The 17,872-nt window shown below is 44.9% G+C and overlaps 1 protein-coding gene across 3 annotated transcripts in view; it reads left to right on the plus strand.

Annotated features, from left to right (window-relative positions):
- The window catches only part of LOC119492824 (tetratricopeptide repeat protein 28-like), a 177,878-nt gene that overhangs the window by 154,411 nt on the left and 5,595 nt on the right, over positions 1 to 17,872 (plus strand). For all 3 annotated transcript variants that reach the window (XM_037777600.1, XM_037777599.1, XM_037777602.1), the window contains 11 exons: positions 3,974 to 4,083; positions 7,016 to 7,145; positions 7,258 to 7,476; positions 9,427 to 9,586; positions 12,510 to 12,650; positions 15,477 to 15,621; positions 15,735 to 15,914; positions 16,089 to 16,633; positions 16,968 to 17,215; positions 17,317 to 17,441; positions 17,560 to 17,791. In XM_037777600.1, coding sequence (XP_037633528.1) covers positions 3,974 to 4,083; positions 7,016 to 7,145; positions 7,258 to 7,476; positions 9,427 to 9,586; positions 12,510 to 12,650; positions 15,477 to 15,621; positions 15,735 to 15,914; positions 16,089 to 16,633; positions 16,968 to 17,215; positions 17,317 to 17,441; positions 17,560 to 17,791 — 2,235 coding nt within the window. The remainder of the gene's footprint in view (positions 1 to 3,973; positions 4,084 to 7,015; positions 7,146 to 7,257; positions 7,477 to 9,426; positions 9,587 to 12,509; positions 12,651 to 15,476; positions 15,622 to 15,734; positions 15,915 to 16,088; positions 16,634 to 16,967; positions 17,216 to 17,316; positions 17,442 to 17,559; positions 17,792 to 17,872) is intronic.

Raw genomic sequence — 17,872 nt, forward strand, 5'->3', positions numbered from 1 at the left:
CCAATTATTTCTGGCCAACCTACCCAGACCGAAAAGTTGGCAAGGTTTTTTTCCCTTCAGTTTTTCTATTTTTTCTACTCCTACTGCTAGTTGTGTGTGTTGTTGTGTTTTTTTTTGTTCTTCATGCTGCACTGCTTGTTTTTTGTTTATCGAAAAAGATTAATTGGAAGGAGGGATAGAAAGGCAGCTCTGAACTAGTGCAGATACCGTTGACAACATGTGACCTCCAAATCAGTGCGTGTGTATTTATGTGTGTTTGTCTGATGGTTAGTCTGTGTTGCGCAGTAATACGGAGTGACAAGGCTACAGCGGAAGACACGTGAAGACACCAATTAGTTTGCTGATAGCTAGACATAATTTCTGTCACTTCCAAGTGTTCACACTGCTCCCCAAGTTATCTCTCTGTGTTTTTACATTAAAGGACATTGCACATCGCTGTCTCAATCTTAAACAAAAGAGGCATTTCACACCAAGATGCACTTTTCAACGATTAACGCGACGGTGTCATTAAATCAATGCCGTCATTGTAGCGACTAATGGAGGTATTAAAGTTTCTACACGCTTCGTTTATGGAACCACAACTAATGGAATAACAATACAACATTAACCTGCAGAGACTGTTTTTGGTCAAAACGTACTTGATGCTTAATATTTGAACCTGTAAAAATGAAGTGGTATATCGATTCACGCAGAATAGAAATAAAAAACAAATATGGAATATTCAGAATATACCCTACTGGAGAAAATGTAGAATTTATATAATTTGCATACGAACAGACCATATGCTTGTATAAATTATCTGCATAATCTATAAGAAAGGGGCCTTAGTCGTGTGTAAGACAAAACAGACATTGTAGGTTCATATACAGACTATATAAATGATGATCTTATGCAGTGTTATAAACACTGATAATTGTAATAAAACACATTTGAGTAGCTAGGACTTTGGACAGCTTGTCAGGAGGCATATAAATCTTAATGCAGCTGGATGATAAGTATCACAGTGTGAAATGACCTTTCATCATCATATATGGACCCCTCACAGTTCTCAGTGTGTCTGTTTTTATGCTATAAATCTTGGATGTTGGTTGCTGTTAAAGTGGCAGTAGGGGTTTGACTGGTGGCATAATGAGCAGCTGATATACTGTTTTTTCTTTCAACTTTTGTAGATCTTTGAGGCTTTTATTTCTCTTATTTTATTTATTTACTTCTTAGGCTCAAAACAGACAAATATTTCACTTCACCTCAATATATTTTAATAAACAAGACAATATGAAGTGACCTGATCTAGTGCTGGACGATTTGGAGAAAATCAAATAACACAATACTTTTGACCAAATACCTCAATTATCGGTATTGCAACGATATTGTAAAATTGACTATTGGTGCTTTCACAAAATATTCACACAATGAGATTTTTGATAAATAATCATCAGTAATGTGGATATAATAATTAAGAGGGTAAAGACAATAACAGAAGAGCTAGAACAGTATGGTTCAGAAAATTACATCACTTTACTGAAATGCAGCCTTTAAAACCAGAAAGAAACAACACTTATATACTTACATATTACAATATCTGTATCACACTATCAATATATAATCGATATATTGCCCAGCCCTAGCCTGATCTGATTAAGGGGAAAAACAAACCTAGCCTATTGTAGCATTATCTCATAAATTATTAAGCAAGCTCTCACAAATACCAATATTTACTTCTCAACTTAATGCAAATGTCTGTACTGTTACTACCAATGTGAATTTTCTTTATGAATTTGGTGTCAGTGTCACACTTCCCATCATGCTCAGTGTTTAGACTAGTCAGAGGTGGAGTGGAGTGGAGAAGAGGGAGTCACAGCAGTGAGAATTTGTATCCTGAAAATGTCTCCAGGATTTTTACTCTACAAAAATAGTTTATGCTACACTTGCTGTATATGACACACTGTCTCTTTTCCACATGTGGTCATGATCAAAGAGTACTGCGCTGTCATGAGCCTGGGTATTTTGTTTCCGGCGCAACGCACTTGCGGTTCCACAGTGCATGAGATTTCGCTGCCTTGTTCCAACGCACGTGTATGTGGTGTCTGCATTTAAAGCTTGTGTCTGAAGCCAGAGGTGCGCGGGCCTCAGGGGCTGCAGAGAATCTCTCACCCAGCTGTCAAGCAGCCTTTAAAGTGTTCTCTAGTTGCTCTTCAGGGTGCAGCCAGCCACGGCCACATCCTCGTGTCAGCCGCCGCTACGTGACTGTGCCTGCGGGGCGCACCAAAGGCACGCGCGGTGACAGTGACAGACACTGAATGATACAGGGCGGGAGAACAGAGGGAATAAGAGAGTTGGGGAGGAAAGAAGGGATGGAGGGAAAGAAAGAAAGAAAGAGAATGGCAGGCGGGCGGGCGGGCGTAGGGGAAAGACAGAGATCGGCGTGAGTCATAATTCACATGTATTATTTCACTGTCAACTGGAGAATAAAGAAAACATAGAGTTGGTTGACATTCAGGCTTGATCATAAAGAACTATCACAGAGCAGCTCAGAGAAAGAAAGTATTTCTTGTGTGAGGTTGTGTGTGCGCGCAGATGAAAGGCTCAGAGCCGGAGTTGAGATGAGTGAGGGGTGAGGCTGTCAGAGAATGAAAAGGATAATTTAGATCTGTTTCCTCTCTCTTGCTCCAGCGCCTAATGAGCCCTAAGCATCGCCGAGTACCCGCAAGCACTGCCACCACAGTCAAGATGAAACAGGTAGAGAGAGCAGAGGGGGGGCCAGAGACACAGGAACGGAGATGAGAAAATGAATACGGGAGGTAGAGGGAGAGAGCGAGGAGCACAGCAGATGCATGGGGGAAGAGGGCAGACAGAGGGGAGGGTGTGTGGAAAGATAAGGCGAGAGGGGAGACTGTTGCAGGCTTCAAAGGCTGCCGGCTAACGTGGCCATGGAGGAGCCATGAAGTCTATGGCTGCGTGGTGTGCTGGGTCTTGCGGAATAGGCTGGCTGTTTTCGGGTCACGCTCTCTGTTCTTGGCTTATCTGGTCCAGCCACAGACTGTTTTCCAGGAATGCCGCGGAAAGCAGACTCGGATGAGGGTGGCTTGGCCCATTTTCTTCCTCTCTTTGACCAAAAGCATGTTTAGACCCCTCCGTCGCACAAGCGAGCGGAGAGAACGGACTTGCAAATACCAGAGCCCGCGTTAACTGAGACTGTGCATGAGCAATAGCCCATTGCAAACGGCAGACTGCTTGCTGTGCGTTTAGCACCTTGTGGGTGATATGTGGCCCAGCAGCTGTCGTTTTTTTTTCATCATTGTCCTCTGCGGAGTGGCATTTTCATCTCAGTAATTGGGCAGAACCAAGTACTCGGCAGCCAGACTGAGGACACATGCAAAGATGTGACATACGCCTCACTGCTTGAGGGATTGGAAGTGAAAAACAAACCGCGCGCTCGCCAGGTGATCTGACACAGGCGCTCTCACTGAGCACACACACCTAGACACACACACACACACATTTAAACCTCCTCTGGCTTCCCAAACAACTGTGAGAGTCTCTCACACAAAATATCACAATTAAGTCGACTTTTGCACCGCGAGTTTGCACACGCTCTATTATTAGCTCATCAATGTGTTTGCAAATATTTGTAGACGTCTTTGTGATATTGTCTGACTTCTTCTCTGCAAGCATTAAGCGCGTGTTTGTGTTTGCTCAGCCAGTCGATGCTTAGCATTGATTACTATGCAGTCCGATTAGTGCTCTAACAGCTTCCCTCTATGGCAGAAGAAAGTGTGTGTGTGTGTGTTGTAGCCCCAGTGTGAGCAGTATCTTACAACTGGGGCCAAATATCCAAACCTGTTCGCTGTCAGAACATCAGTACCACGCTATGCTTACATCTGTTACTCTGAAAGATACCTAAGAGTCTGCCTGCTCTGAATAATTTTGACTCTCCTGTACTCTCGCCTGCTCCCGTTTCCTCCCCTCCTGACAGGCCTGCGGCTTGCAGAGCAGCTGGCTCGGCGTGAGGACGAGGCGAAGATCCGCCATCGTCTCGGGCTCTCTCTGTGGGCCAGTGGGAATCTGGAGGAGGCCCAACATCAGGTAAAGCATCTCCTTCGCCTTCCTCTTCTTGCCTCGACTCACCTTGACTCATCTCTCGTCTCGTCTCCTCTCCTCTTGTCTCCTCTCCTCTCCTATCCTATCCTCCATCTGGACTCCCTCCAGCAAATCCAGCACCTCTTGTAGTTAAAACTGACCTCTAATAAGCACACATCTGTTGGTCGGCAAAGATTACAAATGAGAGCAGGAAGCAGACGTCCAAACACCTGGAGTGTGAAATATAAGTTTTCAGTAATGCCCTTACGATGAAAGAAAGAGCCCAGAGGACAGAGAGAGAACAACAGGAGGAGAAGATAAAGGAGAGGTGGCTATAGAGCTCGAACACGGCTGCTGGCAATATGCTGTGGAGTCTGTTGAGCTGGTAAATGCTGTCGTCTCAGCAGACAGGCGACAGATGACTGAAGATTTTCTTTTTTGTATCTACAGTACGTGCATGGTCTCAGGAGTCCCAAGCCTCCGCATCACACACTCTCGCTCCTCTTCAGCCCACTGCCCACCTGGCAAGCATGGAATATCCCCTTAACATCTCTCTTTGCAGTCTGTCCACACACCACAGCTCAAGATTTGATTTTTTTTTTTTTTTTTTTTACCCTTAGCTTGTGTATCCACGTATAGTCTGTGAACAGTCAGCCAACAGCAGTGGCTGTCACGTGTGTCTGTGGGGATGTTATTCAGCTGCTTTCATTTTCAAAATCTAGTCCAAAACATTTCTGTTATGATACACACGCACACGACGTACATCTATGTGACCCAGATAGCTCTCCTTTTTCTGTCAAAAAAGTAACTTTGTCTGTTTGCAATTATCTGCAACAGGAGTTGGAAAAGAAAGACTGGACCAAGGTGGTGACTAGCGCGGAGGCTCATGAGTCATATTGAGGAATTTGTGTTCAATTAAAGCTAAATATTATTCTAGCAAGCCGATGCAACATATTTTCCACTGCGTGTTTGCTTTCCAGTTTAACGCGTGCCCTTAAGACCTTAGTAGTGCATATTAACATTGTGTTGTTTTTGTTGTAACATACAGAGATCCAGTGTTTTGCCCACATATACCACAGCGATTCTCCCTGTGTCAGCTTGTAGCCCCCGGGGCGAATTGGTGGTGGGAAAGGACACTGTTGTCCTCAGAGTACACATCAAATGGTTATTCATGAGCTGGCCTGTTGCTACAGATGACCTTGGTAAACACCCCGACCCACTTCAAACCTCATTTGTGTAGGCTTGTATTGAAATTCATAAAGCATCCACAGGTGTGGAAGAATGAGTGTACTTGACCTCCTGTTCCTCATTCTCTATATATTTGAACCCAATTGAAGCTTAACACCGTAGCTGTGATCCCGCTCTTCACCGTGTCACGCAGATTGACGTGTCCTGATTCTAATCAGCTATTTCTACAGTGCACGTTCCCTTCATATATCTGAGGAGAACATGAATCAATAAATTCAGGTTTACTTAAGTATCAGTGGTATTCTGTGGATTTTTTTTTACCTCTGATATCATCTGTCAAACAGAGAGAGAGATTACGAGGAGGTTACTTTACAAAAATCATTAGTGTGTATCAAGCTTGGTTCGGGTTCACTGTGACATTGACATTCACTTAACATGTCAGATAAAAGCCATGTAAGTGTCAGTGACGGTAAAACACGAGAGTGCCATCTGAATGCATAGCAGCTGAAGAATGTAGCAGATTTCACCTGTACCACAGCCAAGGCGAGTCACTGTTGCGGACGCAGCACATTTGGGATTGTTTCCCTTTCATCTGTGCCAGGAGGGGTCAAGCCCAGAGGAAAGGCGCCGTGAGAAATTAGATTCACTCTTAAAGGGATATCTGCGAGCCTAACAGATTAAACTAGCACTGCAGCAATCCGTCCACACAGTCCTATCAGCAGAATCAGCCTGAGACTAGCAGCTCCATCTACTAGCTCTAATGCAGCAGAGCTCGCTGATTCTATGCTGATCTCTACTCTCCCCATTCACTCCCTCTGACACACTTTTCCTGCATGACCTTGGGATACGCCAGACGAGCTACAGTGTATGCATATTATGTGTGCGCACAAGAAACACACGAGCTCTTTCTTTCTCTTACCCAACCCATTGTGCTGATAGAATCCATTTCATCCACACCAACAATCTTTTCTCCACTGCAGCTCTTTGTCTTATTTGAACTGTGGTCAAGCAGTGTGAGCAGAGTGCTTTACCCTCTCTGCTGGCCCCGGACTCCCGGAGAGTGGCTCTATAGCAGTCCCAGTCACCCTACGGGGCCGCCATAGGCGCAGAAATAGGAAATCAATAAAGGCTCCCATGAATCAGCAGTCCTGGGTAGCTCTGTTCGGCCAATGTGCAACACCGCGTGCCGCCCCACCTCTCCATTGTCTCTCTCCGTCTCTCAATCCAACATCTGGCACTGAAGAGAAAGGTCTAATAACACAGACAGGCCTACTGACTTCACAAAGCATTTATTTCCTGTCTGTCCAAGATGTCCAGGTTAATGGTTTAGCTCCTCATCGCCCTTTCCCATGTCGAGGCAAATAAGAGCTGAAGAGAGGTTTACTTGTGTTGGGAGGCGATTCATCAAGCTACATTACAGTACTTTCCTCAGTTGGGAGAGAGGCAGGATTAGAAGGCAGCAGGTCTCCTCAGTGGTGACCAGTGAGGTGGGATGGTGCCATCTAGCGGCCACAATCATTCTCATTCTTCAGAAGTCTAAGCATACATGCTTGTTGTATATGAATTTTATCCACAGTGTCTTACTGTAGCTTCAATTTTAGCATGGGTCAACCCAGTAGGAATCAAACTTGTAAATCAAGCGGTGATGCTTCCCTCAATAATCAGAACTGATTCGAAGTGTGATGTTTTACTTTGTTAGTGAACAAACAAAGAATATCTGATTGTTGTTGTTGTTGTTGTTTATCCTCAGCTCTACCGGGCTTCTGCACTGTTTGAGACCATCCGCCATGAAGCCCAGCACAGCACGGACTATAAACTCTCCCTGTTTGACCTGCAAACCTCCTGCTACCAGGCACTCCAAAGGGTCCTTGTCAGCCTAGGTATGACACCCATAGATAGACACTTCTCATACCTTCACTCCTTCAGTTTGTTGAAAGATTAACTTTTAGCGTTTAGCTATTAATCAGCATTGATCTCCAAATACACACACAGGCCACCATGATGAGGCTCTGGCGGTGGCGGAGCGGGGTCGTACGCGAGCCTTCGCCGACCTCTTGGTAGAGAGGCAGACAGGCCAGCAGGAATCAGACCCCTACACCCCAGTGACAGTGGAGCACATCTTGGACACCGTCAACAGCCAGAGGGCCCTGGTGCTTTATTTCTCCATGGCGGCTGGTTACCTGTACAGCTGGCTGCTGGCTCCAGGAGCGGGTAAGGACCGACTCTGCTTGGGCTGCTGCTCAGGTTGTAAATTGTTTTTATTGGGGTGTTGAAATCCTATCATGTCTGTCCTCTTGTTATTGTTTTTCTGCCTTAAGACATTTTCTCCGTCAGCCACCATATGCGAACAATTAAATTTGGTGACTTGGTTTCAATTTCCCCCTTTTTCTCAGGTAAAAGAAATGATACCATTTGGCCATATGGTCCCACTATGACTGGCCATTTTACACTTTAGCCAATAACTCCTGATTGTAGTTGTTTTTCTCACAGTTCTTTGTTCAACACATTTAAGCCACAGACTTTCTGCAATTTTTACTATTTCTCTTTCGAAGTTGTTATATTCACTGTGAAAAATTGCACGCAGCATGTATTCTTCTTGTAATACCCGCATTAACATATTCAAACAAATATAACACAATAGTTCCTCGGTGAACGCTAGATGCTAAAGCAAACAAACACAATGTAATTGCAGGGATGGACTGAAATATTTACTAAAATGTAACATATACTGTAAATATATCGACATAAATAATGCTGATCTCTTCTGTGTTGAAGCAGCTTTCTTGTACATAGTTTTAAGCTGTAACAGCCACACAGGTGAAAGCACGTACACAAAAATAAACACACAGACTTGCTTGTTCAAATCAAAGCGGATAAAAGGGCTTGAGGCTGTAGCTTGTTCTCAGCTGCGGGGGTAAGAAGGCCAGCTTTAACACCGAGCGGCAGTGCCACCTGCCACTCTGCTGTTAGGATTTGCCCCCCGCTTTGCCTCTCACCCCAGAAGGCATCTGCCAATGAACCATGCTAATTGAAAGTGACGCAGCCAAACAACATCGGCAAAATCTTCGCACATGCCAACAGGAAAACGCTTTGCTGTTGCACCAAGACAAGACATAATTTCTCTGTCTCTTTTCATCCTGTCTCTTTTGTTTTTGTTTTCTTTTGTTTTTCTTTTGATTTTTTTTGTGGTATTGCTGTGTTTTTTGCACTTCTTTATCTACTTCTCCATTTCTGTCTCTTGTGTTGACACACCGAGTAACACCAACACAGAGGCAGAGGGATTAAGATGCAGCTTGTTTATATGACTCGTGAGATTCCAGTTTCACAAGGAGAATGAGCGAAGCTGTGGTTGAACTACAGTGTATGTTGCGTGACTCCCGTGGCTGCCATACTGTTAACTGTTCTTTGGCTCTCTTCTGCTCTCCGAGAGGAAATGAGAGCCGTGACCCACGTCCCATGACGCCAAGCCTGAACATTTGATCAAATCCAGCTCCCAGGCGATCAGATGAACTTGACCCCCCAGCACTACTAGTCATACGGAGGGGAGGAACACTACAGGGACCAGTGGAGATCTTCAAAGTGCTGAATATTACCCTAGGCTAAGAGGGAGCCACTTGCTCACTAATCGCCTGTCTGTCACTTCCTGGCATTCCCTGGCATCCAGCTGGCACACAAACATGGCCTGCTCTAAAGAGGCAATACAGCGGGCTACAAGGGTTCTAATTACTTCAGTAGTGTCACACTCTATAGACCTGGATCACATATACTGGTGTTCATTTTATTGCATTTAATACAAAATCTACATGCAAGCACACCCACTTATGCAGCACTGACACACACACAGCCTGTACTGCATCTCCCAGTGTGCTCGTCCCCGCCCCGCTCTGATGTTCCTGCTCGCAACTCAGCGGAGCTCTCATGGCGGGCAGCAGATGGCACAGGCAGCCTACTCTTATCTTTTATTGAACATTATTTGTTTTATTCATTTTGCTCAACAGATGTGCTACTGCACGTAGCCTCACTCACAGCTTCCAGTTGAAACCATCCAATATTCCCTCCTGTCGGGGAGCGAGTAATACACATGTATTACTTATTAAGCTTTTCACTTCATGAACACCTGAAAGCAGCCGGTCATGTTTGCCCTCCCTTGTGTCTCCACAGGCATCCTGAAGTTTCATGAGGTGTATCTGGGCGAGGGCGTGTCAGAAGTAGGGTCAGACTTCCAGGAGGGAAGCGGCGGCGGGGTGATCAGCGGCTCCTCACTGGAGCAGCACATCGCCAGCGCCCGCGAGGCTCTGGGAGTAGAGTCTTATTACAGCAGGTGAGATGTTTACAGCTATCGCAATGAAATGAAAATTCTTCTGTCTGTTTGTTAGCTCATTATCTATATCATAACACACTTGTTTAGGAGTAATTTGCTAGGATGTTTGCATGAGCCAGCTGCTGGTATCTAACAGGTCAAATCTCAAGTCTCTTACGGTTGTAATGAGCGTTCTATCATCTGCTCCTTGCCATCCGGTCTGATTTAAATCACTGCATCTAAGGAATTCAAAGCATGTACGGTATCATCATCACTCCTTTATTTATTAGCATACAGTATTAGTGTTGTCACTATACTGGACTACTTCTAACTTCCTTAAAAATATTGACTATTCTATACCATTTTCGATAAATATAAAAAACATTGAGGGAATAACATTTTTCATTTTTATTAAAAGATAAATATAACATGGTTACAACAAGTTAAATGCATCAATCTAGTGCACTTTGAGAGCAAAATTAAGAGGCTAGATCTATGAAGAACTTGCTCTTGTAAACAATTTTCTGCTCTAGTAAACAATTAAACACATTGGTTGTCTAGATATGATTGTTCATGAGTTCCAAATGTCTCAGGTGTCTCAGGTATTTTGAGGATGAGTCTCAAGTCAAATCACAAGTCACTGTGTGTGCAACTTAAGTGCGACTCGAGTACAAGTTGCAGACTCGAGTCCCCATCTCTGGTATCTAATCTAAGTCTAAAGATTCCATTTTGCTGCTATCACTGATTTATATGAGCCGGTAGCCATTTAGTCTGTACCCTGTTCTTTGTTTTTGTTTTGTCCTGAGCAGGGATAGTAATTACAGCTGAGCAGACAAAGAAGAAAACACACCCACATACACTTTATTGACCAAAAAATGAAGGAAAGGCAGCACAGATCACAATGTTTGTCATCACAAACAAGTGTAAAACCAACATGACTTCTCATTAAAAATGTATCCCAAACAAAAACAAAGATCAACACTTTTTTCCACAGAGATTTCTGAGGAAGTGTTATTTTATCATTCAGAAAGTGTGTGTGAGTAAAAGAGTGTCATTCTGCCCCATTACACCCTGTGATGACAGGCCTCCACTACCTTCCTAAAGTACTCCCCTCTTTCTTCCTCCTGTGGGAATAAATGAGACGGAATAATGGCTCTTTGGATAGCCAGACTATTGAACCCGCCAAACAAACATCGAACCTGACAAGTGAAGGAATAGAGAATGGGGTTTCCTGAGACTATAAGGAAGAATGGGAAGAAGAAGGTTAAGATGCGCTGGTAAAATCAATGGAGTAAAATTCAAAGAAGCAGAGGCTGGTGGTTAAAGACCAGAACAGACAACAGGGAACGCAGCCAGAGGGACTCTGCAGGAGGAGATGGAAAATGTGGCGAGATATATTGACAGCTAAAAATCACACATTGACATCAGTGTGTGTCTACACACCGCATTTGGCGTTGCCGTCGTTCTCTAGTTGGTGTTTGATCCATAGAGCCCAGCTGGTCCGCCCAGTGCCAGCCTCCGCCACCCCAGCAGCCTGGCCCTCCTGCCCCATTACCAGCTCATTTACTACTCCAATGGGAAGCTGCACACACGCCACCGCGCCTGGATGGGCACAATATGGCACCACTTACCAGCCCATTCATTCTCCAGAGTGGAGAGAAAGGGAAATGAGTGGAGAGGGAAAATGAATGGGATGGAGAAGAATGGGGGAGAGCATATGTGTGTGTGAAAGGAAGGATGATATAGTGAGGGGAGGATGCAGCCTCTGTGACAGTACAAATCTATGTATTAACAAATTGACTTTTTTCTATTACTATCATCTTTTAAAACTGCATTGTACTCTGCATTCAACATTTCTTCAGGCCACATAGGTCTGTCAGTATGTACACCCTGAGAGAATGAATCTCAAATGAGCCACATGGGTTGCGTCCAAAATTCCATACTAACATGCTATTTATTTAGTAAGCTAAAACAGTATGTGAGATATTTTAGTATGTCCAAAATCTTAGTATGAAACCGTGAATTGCATACTATTTTCGGTGAAATGTTACAATTTGCAACGCTGGAAACTATGGCGGCATAAATATCACACAATGCAATGCGGTAGTGAGGACAACGTTCATAACAGACGTTGACGGACAGCTCTGTAACATTAATCATTTTTCAATTTAACTGTAAGTATAAGATTTCACTTTGCTAGTCGTAATATATATTTAAATTAATTCCGACTTTGATTCTCACAAAACGTTGTTTTGGTCTCACTAGGTTGGTACCGGTTACCATGGTTACACATTTCCAACCGGCTAGGAGATCTCTCAGGAAGTGACGACGTAAATTACTGCTCAGTGCGTCCAAAAAGATACATACTACTGTTTATTCACACAAAAGTATTTTGAACGATAGTACACCTATTGGATATGTAGTGCATAGTAAGCGATTCAGATGAAGCCAGGCTGCAAGGATTTAAAAAAAAAAAAATGGTAGTGGGAGCATAAGATGATAAGAGATCCCATGGTGCAAGTTCACACTCAACTACCATGAGAGCAAGAGGCTGACATAAGAGTTACATGATATGGGTGCATCAGAGGAGAGGTTGAGGCATGAAGGGAGAGATGGGGAAGGGGGAAGCGGTGGCGAGGTAGTGATTGTGGGGCGGGGGTGGTGGTTGACTCCCTACTGACTGGATCAGCATCACCAGCATTATAATGAAAGGATTTAACTCTGCTTATCATCATCAGGGTGTTGGACCAAGCCTTGGAAATTAGGCCAAGTGTGTGTGGGTTGAACAGTGTGTGTGTCGGGCAGATCAGGAGTGTGTGTGTGTAGTTGACTTATCCGCAGAGAGACAATGTAAGTCTGTGTATTGTCTACTTCGCTGAAGGGCCTTTTTCTTGCCAACGTTTCATGTCTCTCACTCCATCTCTCTCTCTCTCTTCTCTTTCAGAGGGTGTTCGAGCAGCGAGACAGAGAGCGAGGCAGGAGATTTGTTGGACCAACAATTTGAGGAGCTCAACAACAAGCTTAACTCCGTCACCGATCCAACAGGCTTCCTGCGCATGGTGTCCAGAAACAACCTGTTCAACAGGTGGGTTGCAAATCACCTGGACGTTCCTACACTCGTACTGTGAGACAACCTTCATCAACAAGCGCTACATAGACCCACTTTTCCACGCACACAGAAAAAGATTAAAAATATCTGCTTGGGTAAGGAGATTGGTGGGTATTGTGGCTCATCTGTGAAAGGAGTCTTTTCTCCATTGTTTAGCCAGCGCAGAGGCAGCATGTGAATCCTCCTTATTAAATAGACTGAGTAGAGCCAAGCTGCTAAAGCCCTTATCAACTGCCTACTCTGATGGGGCCTCATGTGTGTGTGTGTGTGTGTGCATGCCAGACACCGATGTGGTTTTAAGATGTTTGCCCTGCCTGTGTTTGTTTGCGGTGCAGATTTATGATTGTGGATATTTCAGTGTGGAGCCTGCCAGAGTGGCTCGCTCACAATATTATTCAACGATACGATGCAAAGTATTCATTTACTTTGTGCTGATTGGTAATGTATACCAATAGAGCGCGTGTGTGCATGTATGTGTGTCTGGGTCATATTTCCCTGTCCTCGTCCACAGTTGAGCTGCTCTTTGATGAGAGGGTAATTCCAGCTTTAATTGAGTCTCGGTGCTCATTAAGCCCCGTTAATGGGCTGCCGGTAATAATCCGCTCATTCTTTTGGGCCTCAAAAAACTCTGAATTATAAAGCTCCTCGTGCTTGGGAGCCTATCGTCTATCACAGTGTTAAAGCAAGGGAAAATGAAGAAAAGCTCATTGTCATTTCAAGTCATCCGTCCCGGGGTTTCATGTCAGATTATGAACATGTATGTGCTTCTCAAAGGCTTGCTTTGACTTCACATCCCCCTCCCCTAACATGTTAAGATTTAGGCTATTAGTGGTATGAATACCTCAGTATTTCCACAATTACTCATAATTAAGAGAAAGGATAAAAAAATATAATGAATTCTAAATTGAATGACATTTAAATCAAAATAGGTACAATATACTCACATTAAAAGATCAGTGCTTCTTGGTGTCTTCATTTGGTGTTATCATCGATTGCCCTATTTCAACACGGAGATCTAATCTCCACCGGGGAGCTTGGAAGGATTACTATGGGAAGGTGATAATGAAAGTCTTCTCGTGTCTAATCCTCTCACTGTGTAATTGAATACGTTTTTATGCACATTGATGGCATAATGAGATTGTTTGAGGATCTCGATGAAGTTGTCAGTAAAGAAGCAGTAAGCGCTGATAGAGCAGGACGCCTGCATCAAAAGAGCCGAGTGGCCGTTAGCAATAATTTAGAAATTAGGTCAGTATAAAAAGCTTAATGTGCGTGTAATAGAGGCCAACTTGTCTACCCTTGTATCACCTCTAAGATCACACTTCAACACGTCTTTCAACTGGAGCCCAAAATAGGCAGTCACTGAATGCAATCTGCAGTCTTTTCTTTTCGCTGTTTCCCTCTACACTTGACACTCACCTTCTCCTGGCTTATCCCTCTCCTCCTCTCTCATTCTTCCTGTCAGGCTAACAAACGATTGTTTGCTTTCCCATGGAGGCTCATGCCAAGGCCTGGGAGAGAGAGAGACAGAGTGTTGGGAGGCTGGAGGGAAGCCAGTGGCCGGGGGCTACCAGAAGGGCAGGATAGATGTCTGTTGGCTGGGGCCCTTAGGAAACTCTGGCTGGTGGAACAGATGGAGAGTAGTGACAAGTGCGACCGTAAAGCTCAGCCCTGTGTGCCTACAGCACCAAAGGCTCCTAACCCCGCGGCCACCATTAGCACAGTTCTCAGTATGTTGTGTGTCTCTGCCTGAGCGGGGAGCCGTCACCCCTGTCACACAGCAGACACGTCTCAAACGCACACCTTATTTCTGTTAGTACTGCAAAATACTCATTGGCAGTGCATCACATTCTCATCTTTCATTAACTGGAAGCTCTGAGTGTCGATTGCATGCAGAGAAGGTCCCTGTTAAGATGGGATGAGCCCCGCTCTCCGACTCCTCCGGTTGGGATTCTGGCAAGCTCCTTCGTGTTTCTGTAAGCGCTAGACTACCACAGTGCAATACTGCCATCTAGTGGAGCGTTTCATATTGGCATCATATTCCCACTGGTATTGCTTCCTGTCATGTGAAATTATACATGCGTGTTCGCAGAGGGATTATTACAGCACATCACAATGGAGATCCAGTGTGGCCTGCCTTCATCAGTGTGATTTAGATCTGACAGGGAGCATGTTAGAAAAAGAAAGATAGGCCTCTGTGATAGAGAGAGTTCTTCTGCTGCAGCTTTGTACTGCTACCACACACAAACTCAGAAGTTTGTGTCTTGCTAGAGCCGCATCTGATGTAACACTATGCAGCAAGTTAGACATAGAGCCATGTTCCCAACTCATATGCAAAGCTCATTGAACGCAGCAGGGTGGTTTGTATGCAGGATTTTTACATAGATTTTAAATTGCTTATTACAGCCTATGCATGTTTTTTACAATGGAGACTTTAATTATTACACAGTATTTTCAATAACAAACCCTCTGTTGACCTTAAGGTTACAAAAGCAGCTATAGTTTTCTTCGGACTAAATGTGCATTGTTCAACTTTTTTATGTAGAATAATATCAGATTAGACCTGATACCGGTATTGACTCAAGGACACTCCTGGGGACTAAAGCATTATGATATCTTGAATATCTGGAGAATGGGAAAGTCATTTTGTAACTTAAAGAAAACAGAAAAAAAAGATGTTATCCATGCATATGCAGGAGCTTGAACTGTAAATGCAAGATGCCTTTAACTGCCTTGGGTTGGCAGCATAAAAGCATGAGGTACAAAATAAAAACAGCATTCCTCTGTGTTGTGTTTGTGCAGGAGTTGCCAGAGTATGACCAGCCTGTTCAGTAACACCATGTCACCTGCCAAAGATGGCAACTCTTCCCTGCCTCGCCGCTCCAGCAACCTCGGAAAGCCTCCGCTCCGGGCACTTTATGATTTGCTCATTGCACCTATGGAGGGGGTGAGTGCTGCCTCTACGGGTCATCGCCTGCCTGTTGGCGTAGTAGTTGTGTGGTAGAGAGAAGAGCATAAGAGAGAATGCAATTATATCATACTAATCCTTTTGTCTGACAGGGCTTGATGCACTCCAGTGGGCCAGTTGGCAGACACAGACAACTGGTGATGGTGCTGGAGGGAGAACTGTACCTCATTCCCTTCGCCCTGCTAAAAGGAAGCTCTTCTAATGAATACCTATATGAACGCTTCAGCCTCATCGCTGTTCCCTCCATCCACGGCCTTGGATCCAGTGCAAAGGTTGACCTTCTCATTCAGATTACTGAAAAATAATGCAATACTTCAATTTGAAACTCCTTTAAAAACTGATGAGGACTTTTAATGGCCACAAATTCTACTTTGAAGTCATCTTTAACAAAATACTGAACTACTGTTGTTAGATTTTAGAGGTAACCTTTGTTGTTGTGCTCCTAGGCTCACTCCCGGCGCCCTGGACCAGCTCCCTGTGGTGGTGTCTCAATGGCAGCAGTGGTGGGGAACCCCAGACTGCCCTCACCTGTGATGGACCGCTGGCTGTGGGGACCCATGCCCTCTGCAGAGGAGGAGGCCTTGATGGTGGCTGAGCTGCTGGGTTGCCAACCCCTGGCCGGCCCTGCCGCCACCAAGGAAAGGGTGATGAGTGCCCTCACACAGGCCGAATGTGCCCACTTTGCAACCCACATTTCCTGGAAATTGGCAGCCCTGGTGCTCACCCCAAACCCGGAGAGCGTGCCTGGTGGGGCAAGTGCCAGTGGGGGAGTGGGAACAGTGGGGAGAGGTACAGGGGGGAGAAGAGGCAGCAGCGGTCGAGGCAGGAAGGGATCCATTGGAAGCGGTTACACCATCCCAGAGTCTCTCCACATGCAGGATGACAGCAGCGACGTGGAGAGCATCACTGACAGTCCGCCCCTGCAGGAGTTCCTGCTTACAGCTGCAGATATATTGGACCTGAGGTTGCCTGTCAAGCTGGTGGTGCTGGGGTAGGTTGGCTGGTTCAGGGAGACACATTTAAATAGTGGTCTTTATGTTTTAGGTTCAGGCATTTTAAGTTCTATGGCATTAATTAGGTTATTTTATGTCTAAAACTATGATCAAATTAGTCACACTGTAAATGTGAATTGAGGATTGATTTACAGACATGAAAAGCATTATAAACACTGAAGTACTAAAACAAAGATTGTATAATGTTACTGATGAGAATGGGATTGAATAGCCTAGAAAGATAATAAAAGCAAATAATGCTTGAAATATTGCTATTAAATGTTTTATAGCTTTCTAATTCAATTATACGCTTGTGTGTCATTTTGGCTACAGGTCGTACCAGGAGTCCAGCAGCAAAGTGACGGCAGACGGTGTCGTGGGGTTGACCAGGGCCTTCCTGGCCGCTGGGGCTCAGTGCGCCCTCGTGTCCTTGTGGCCTGTCCCTGTCGCGGCCTCCAAAGTTTTTGTCCACGCCTTCTACAGTGCCCTGCTGAACGGGACCAAGGCTAGCGCAGCGCTGGCCGACGCCATGAAGACTGTCCAGAGCAGCAAGCAGTACTCGCACCCCTCCAACTGGGCAGGTTGGAGATGTTGTTCACTCATGTGTTAATTCTACATTCACGTAATAAAAAGAGATGACCTTGTAATGGAGCTCTCTTTATTGCATGTTTTCTCTGTCCAGGATACATGCTGATTGGCAACGATGTGAAGCTTAACAGCCCGTCTTCCCTCATCGGCCAAGCTTTGGCAGAGATTCTACAGTATCCAGATCGAGCGCGTGATGCTCTGAGAGTTTTACTCCACCTGGTAAGACATGGACACACTCACACACACACACACACACACACATACACACACACAAGGACTTACTATACAAAGTATCACAACCAAAAATACTGATGCTGCACTTCCCTGGTACTTGCAGGTGGAGAAGTCTCTCCAGAGGATACAGAACGGCCAGCGTAACTCCATGTATACATCTCAGCAAAGTGTGGAGAACAAAGTAGGAGGTGTCCCTGGCTGGCAGGCCCTGCTGACAGCTGTGGGCTTCCGTCTCGACTCTGTGGGCACCGGTATGCCCTCTGCAGTCTTCTTTCCCACTGCTGATCCAGGAGACAGGCTCCAGCAGTGCAGCACCACTTTACAATCACTACTGGGTATGCACCTGAGACGAGGCTCTACACAGTCTAATAAGATTCAGAATCTGTCCAGTGTTTTACTGATATGGTGTTTTTGTA

Source organism: Sebastes umbrosus, chromosome 8 (genome assembly GCF_015220745.1).
Source record: "Sebastes umbrosus isolate fSebUmb1 chromosome 8, fSebUmb1.pri, whole genome shotgun sequence".
NCBI classification, from domain to species: domain Eukaryota; kingdom Metazoa; phylum Chordata; class Actinopteri; order Perciformes; family Sebastidae; genus Sebastes; species Sebastes umbrosus.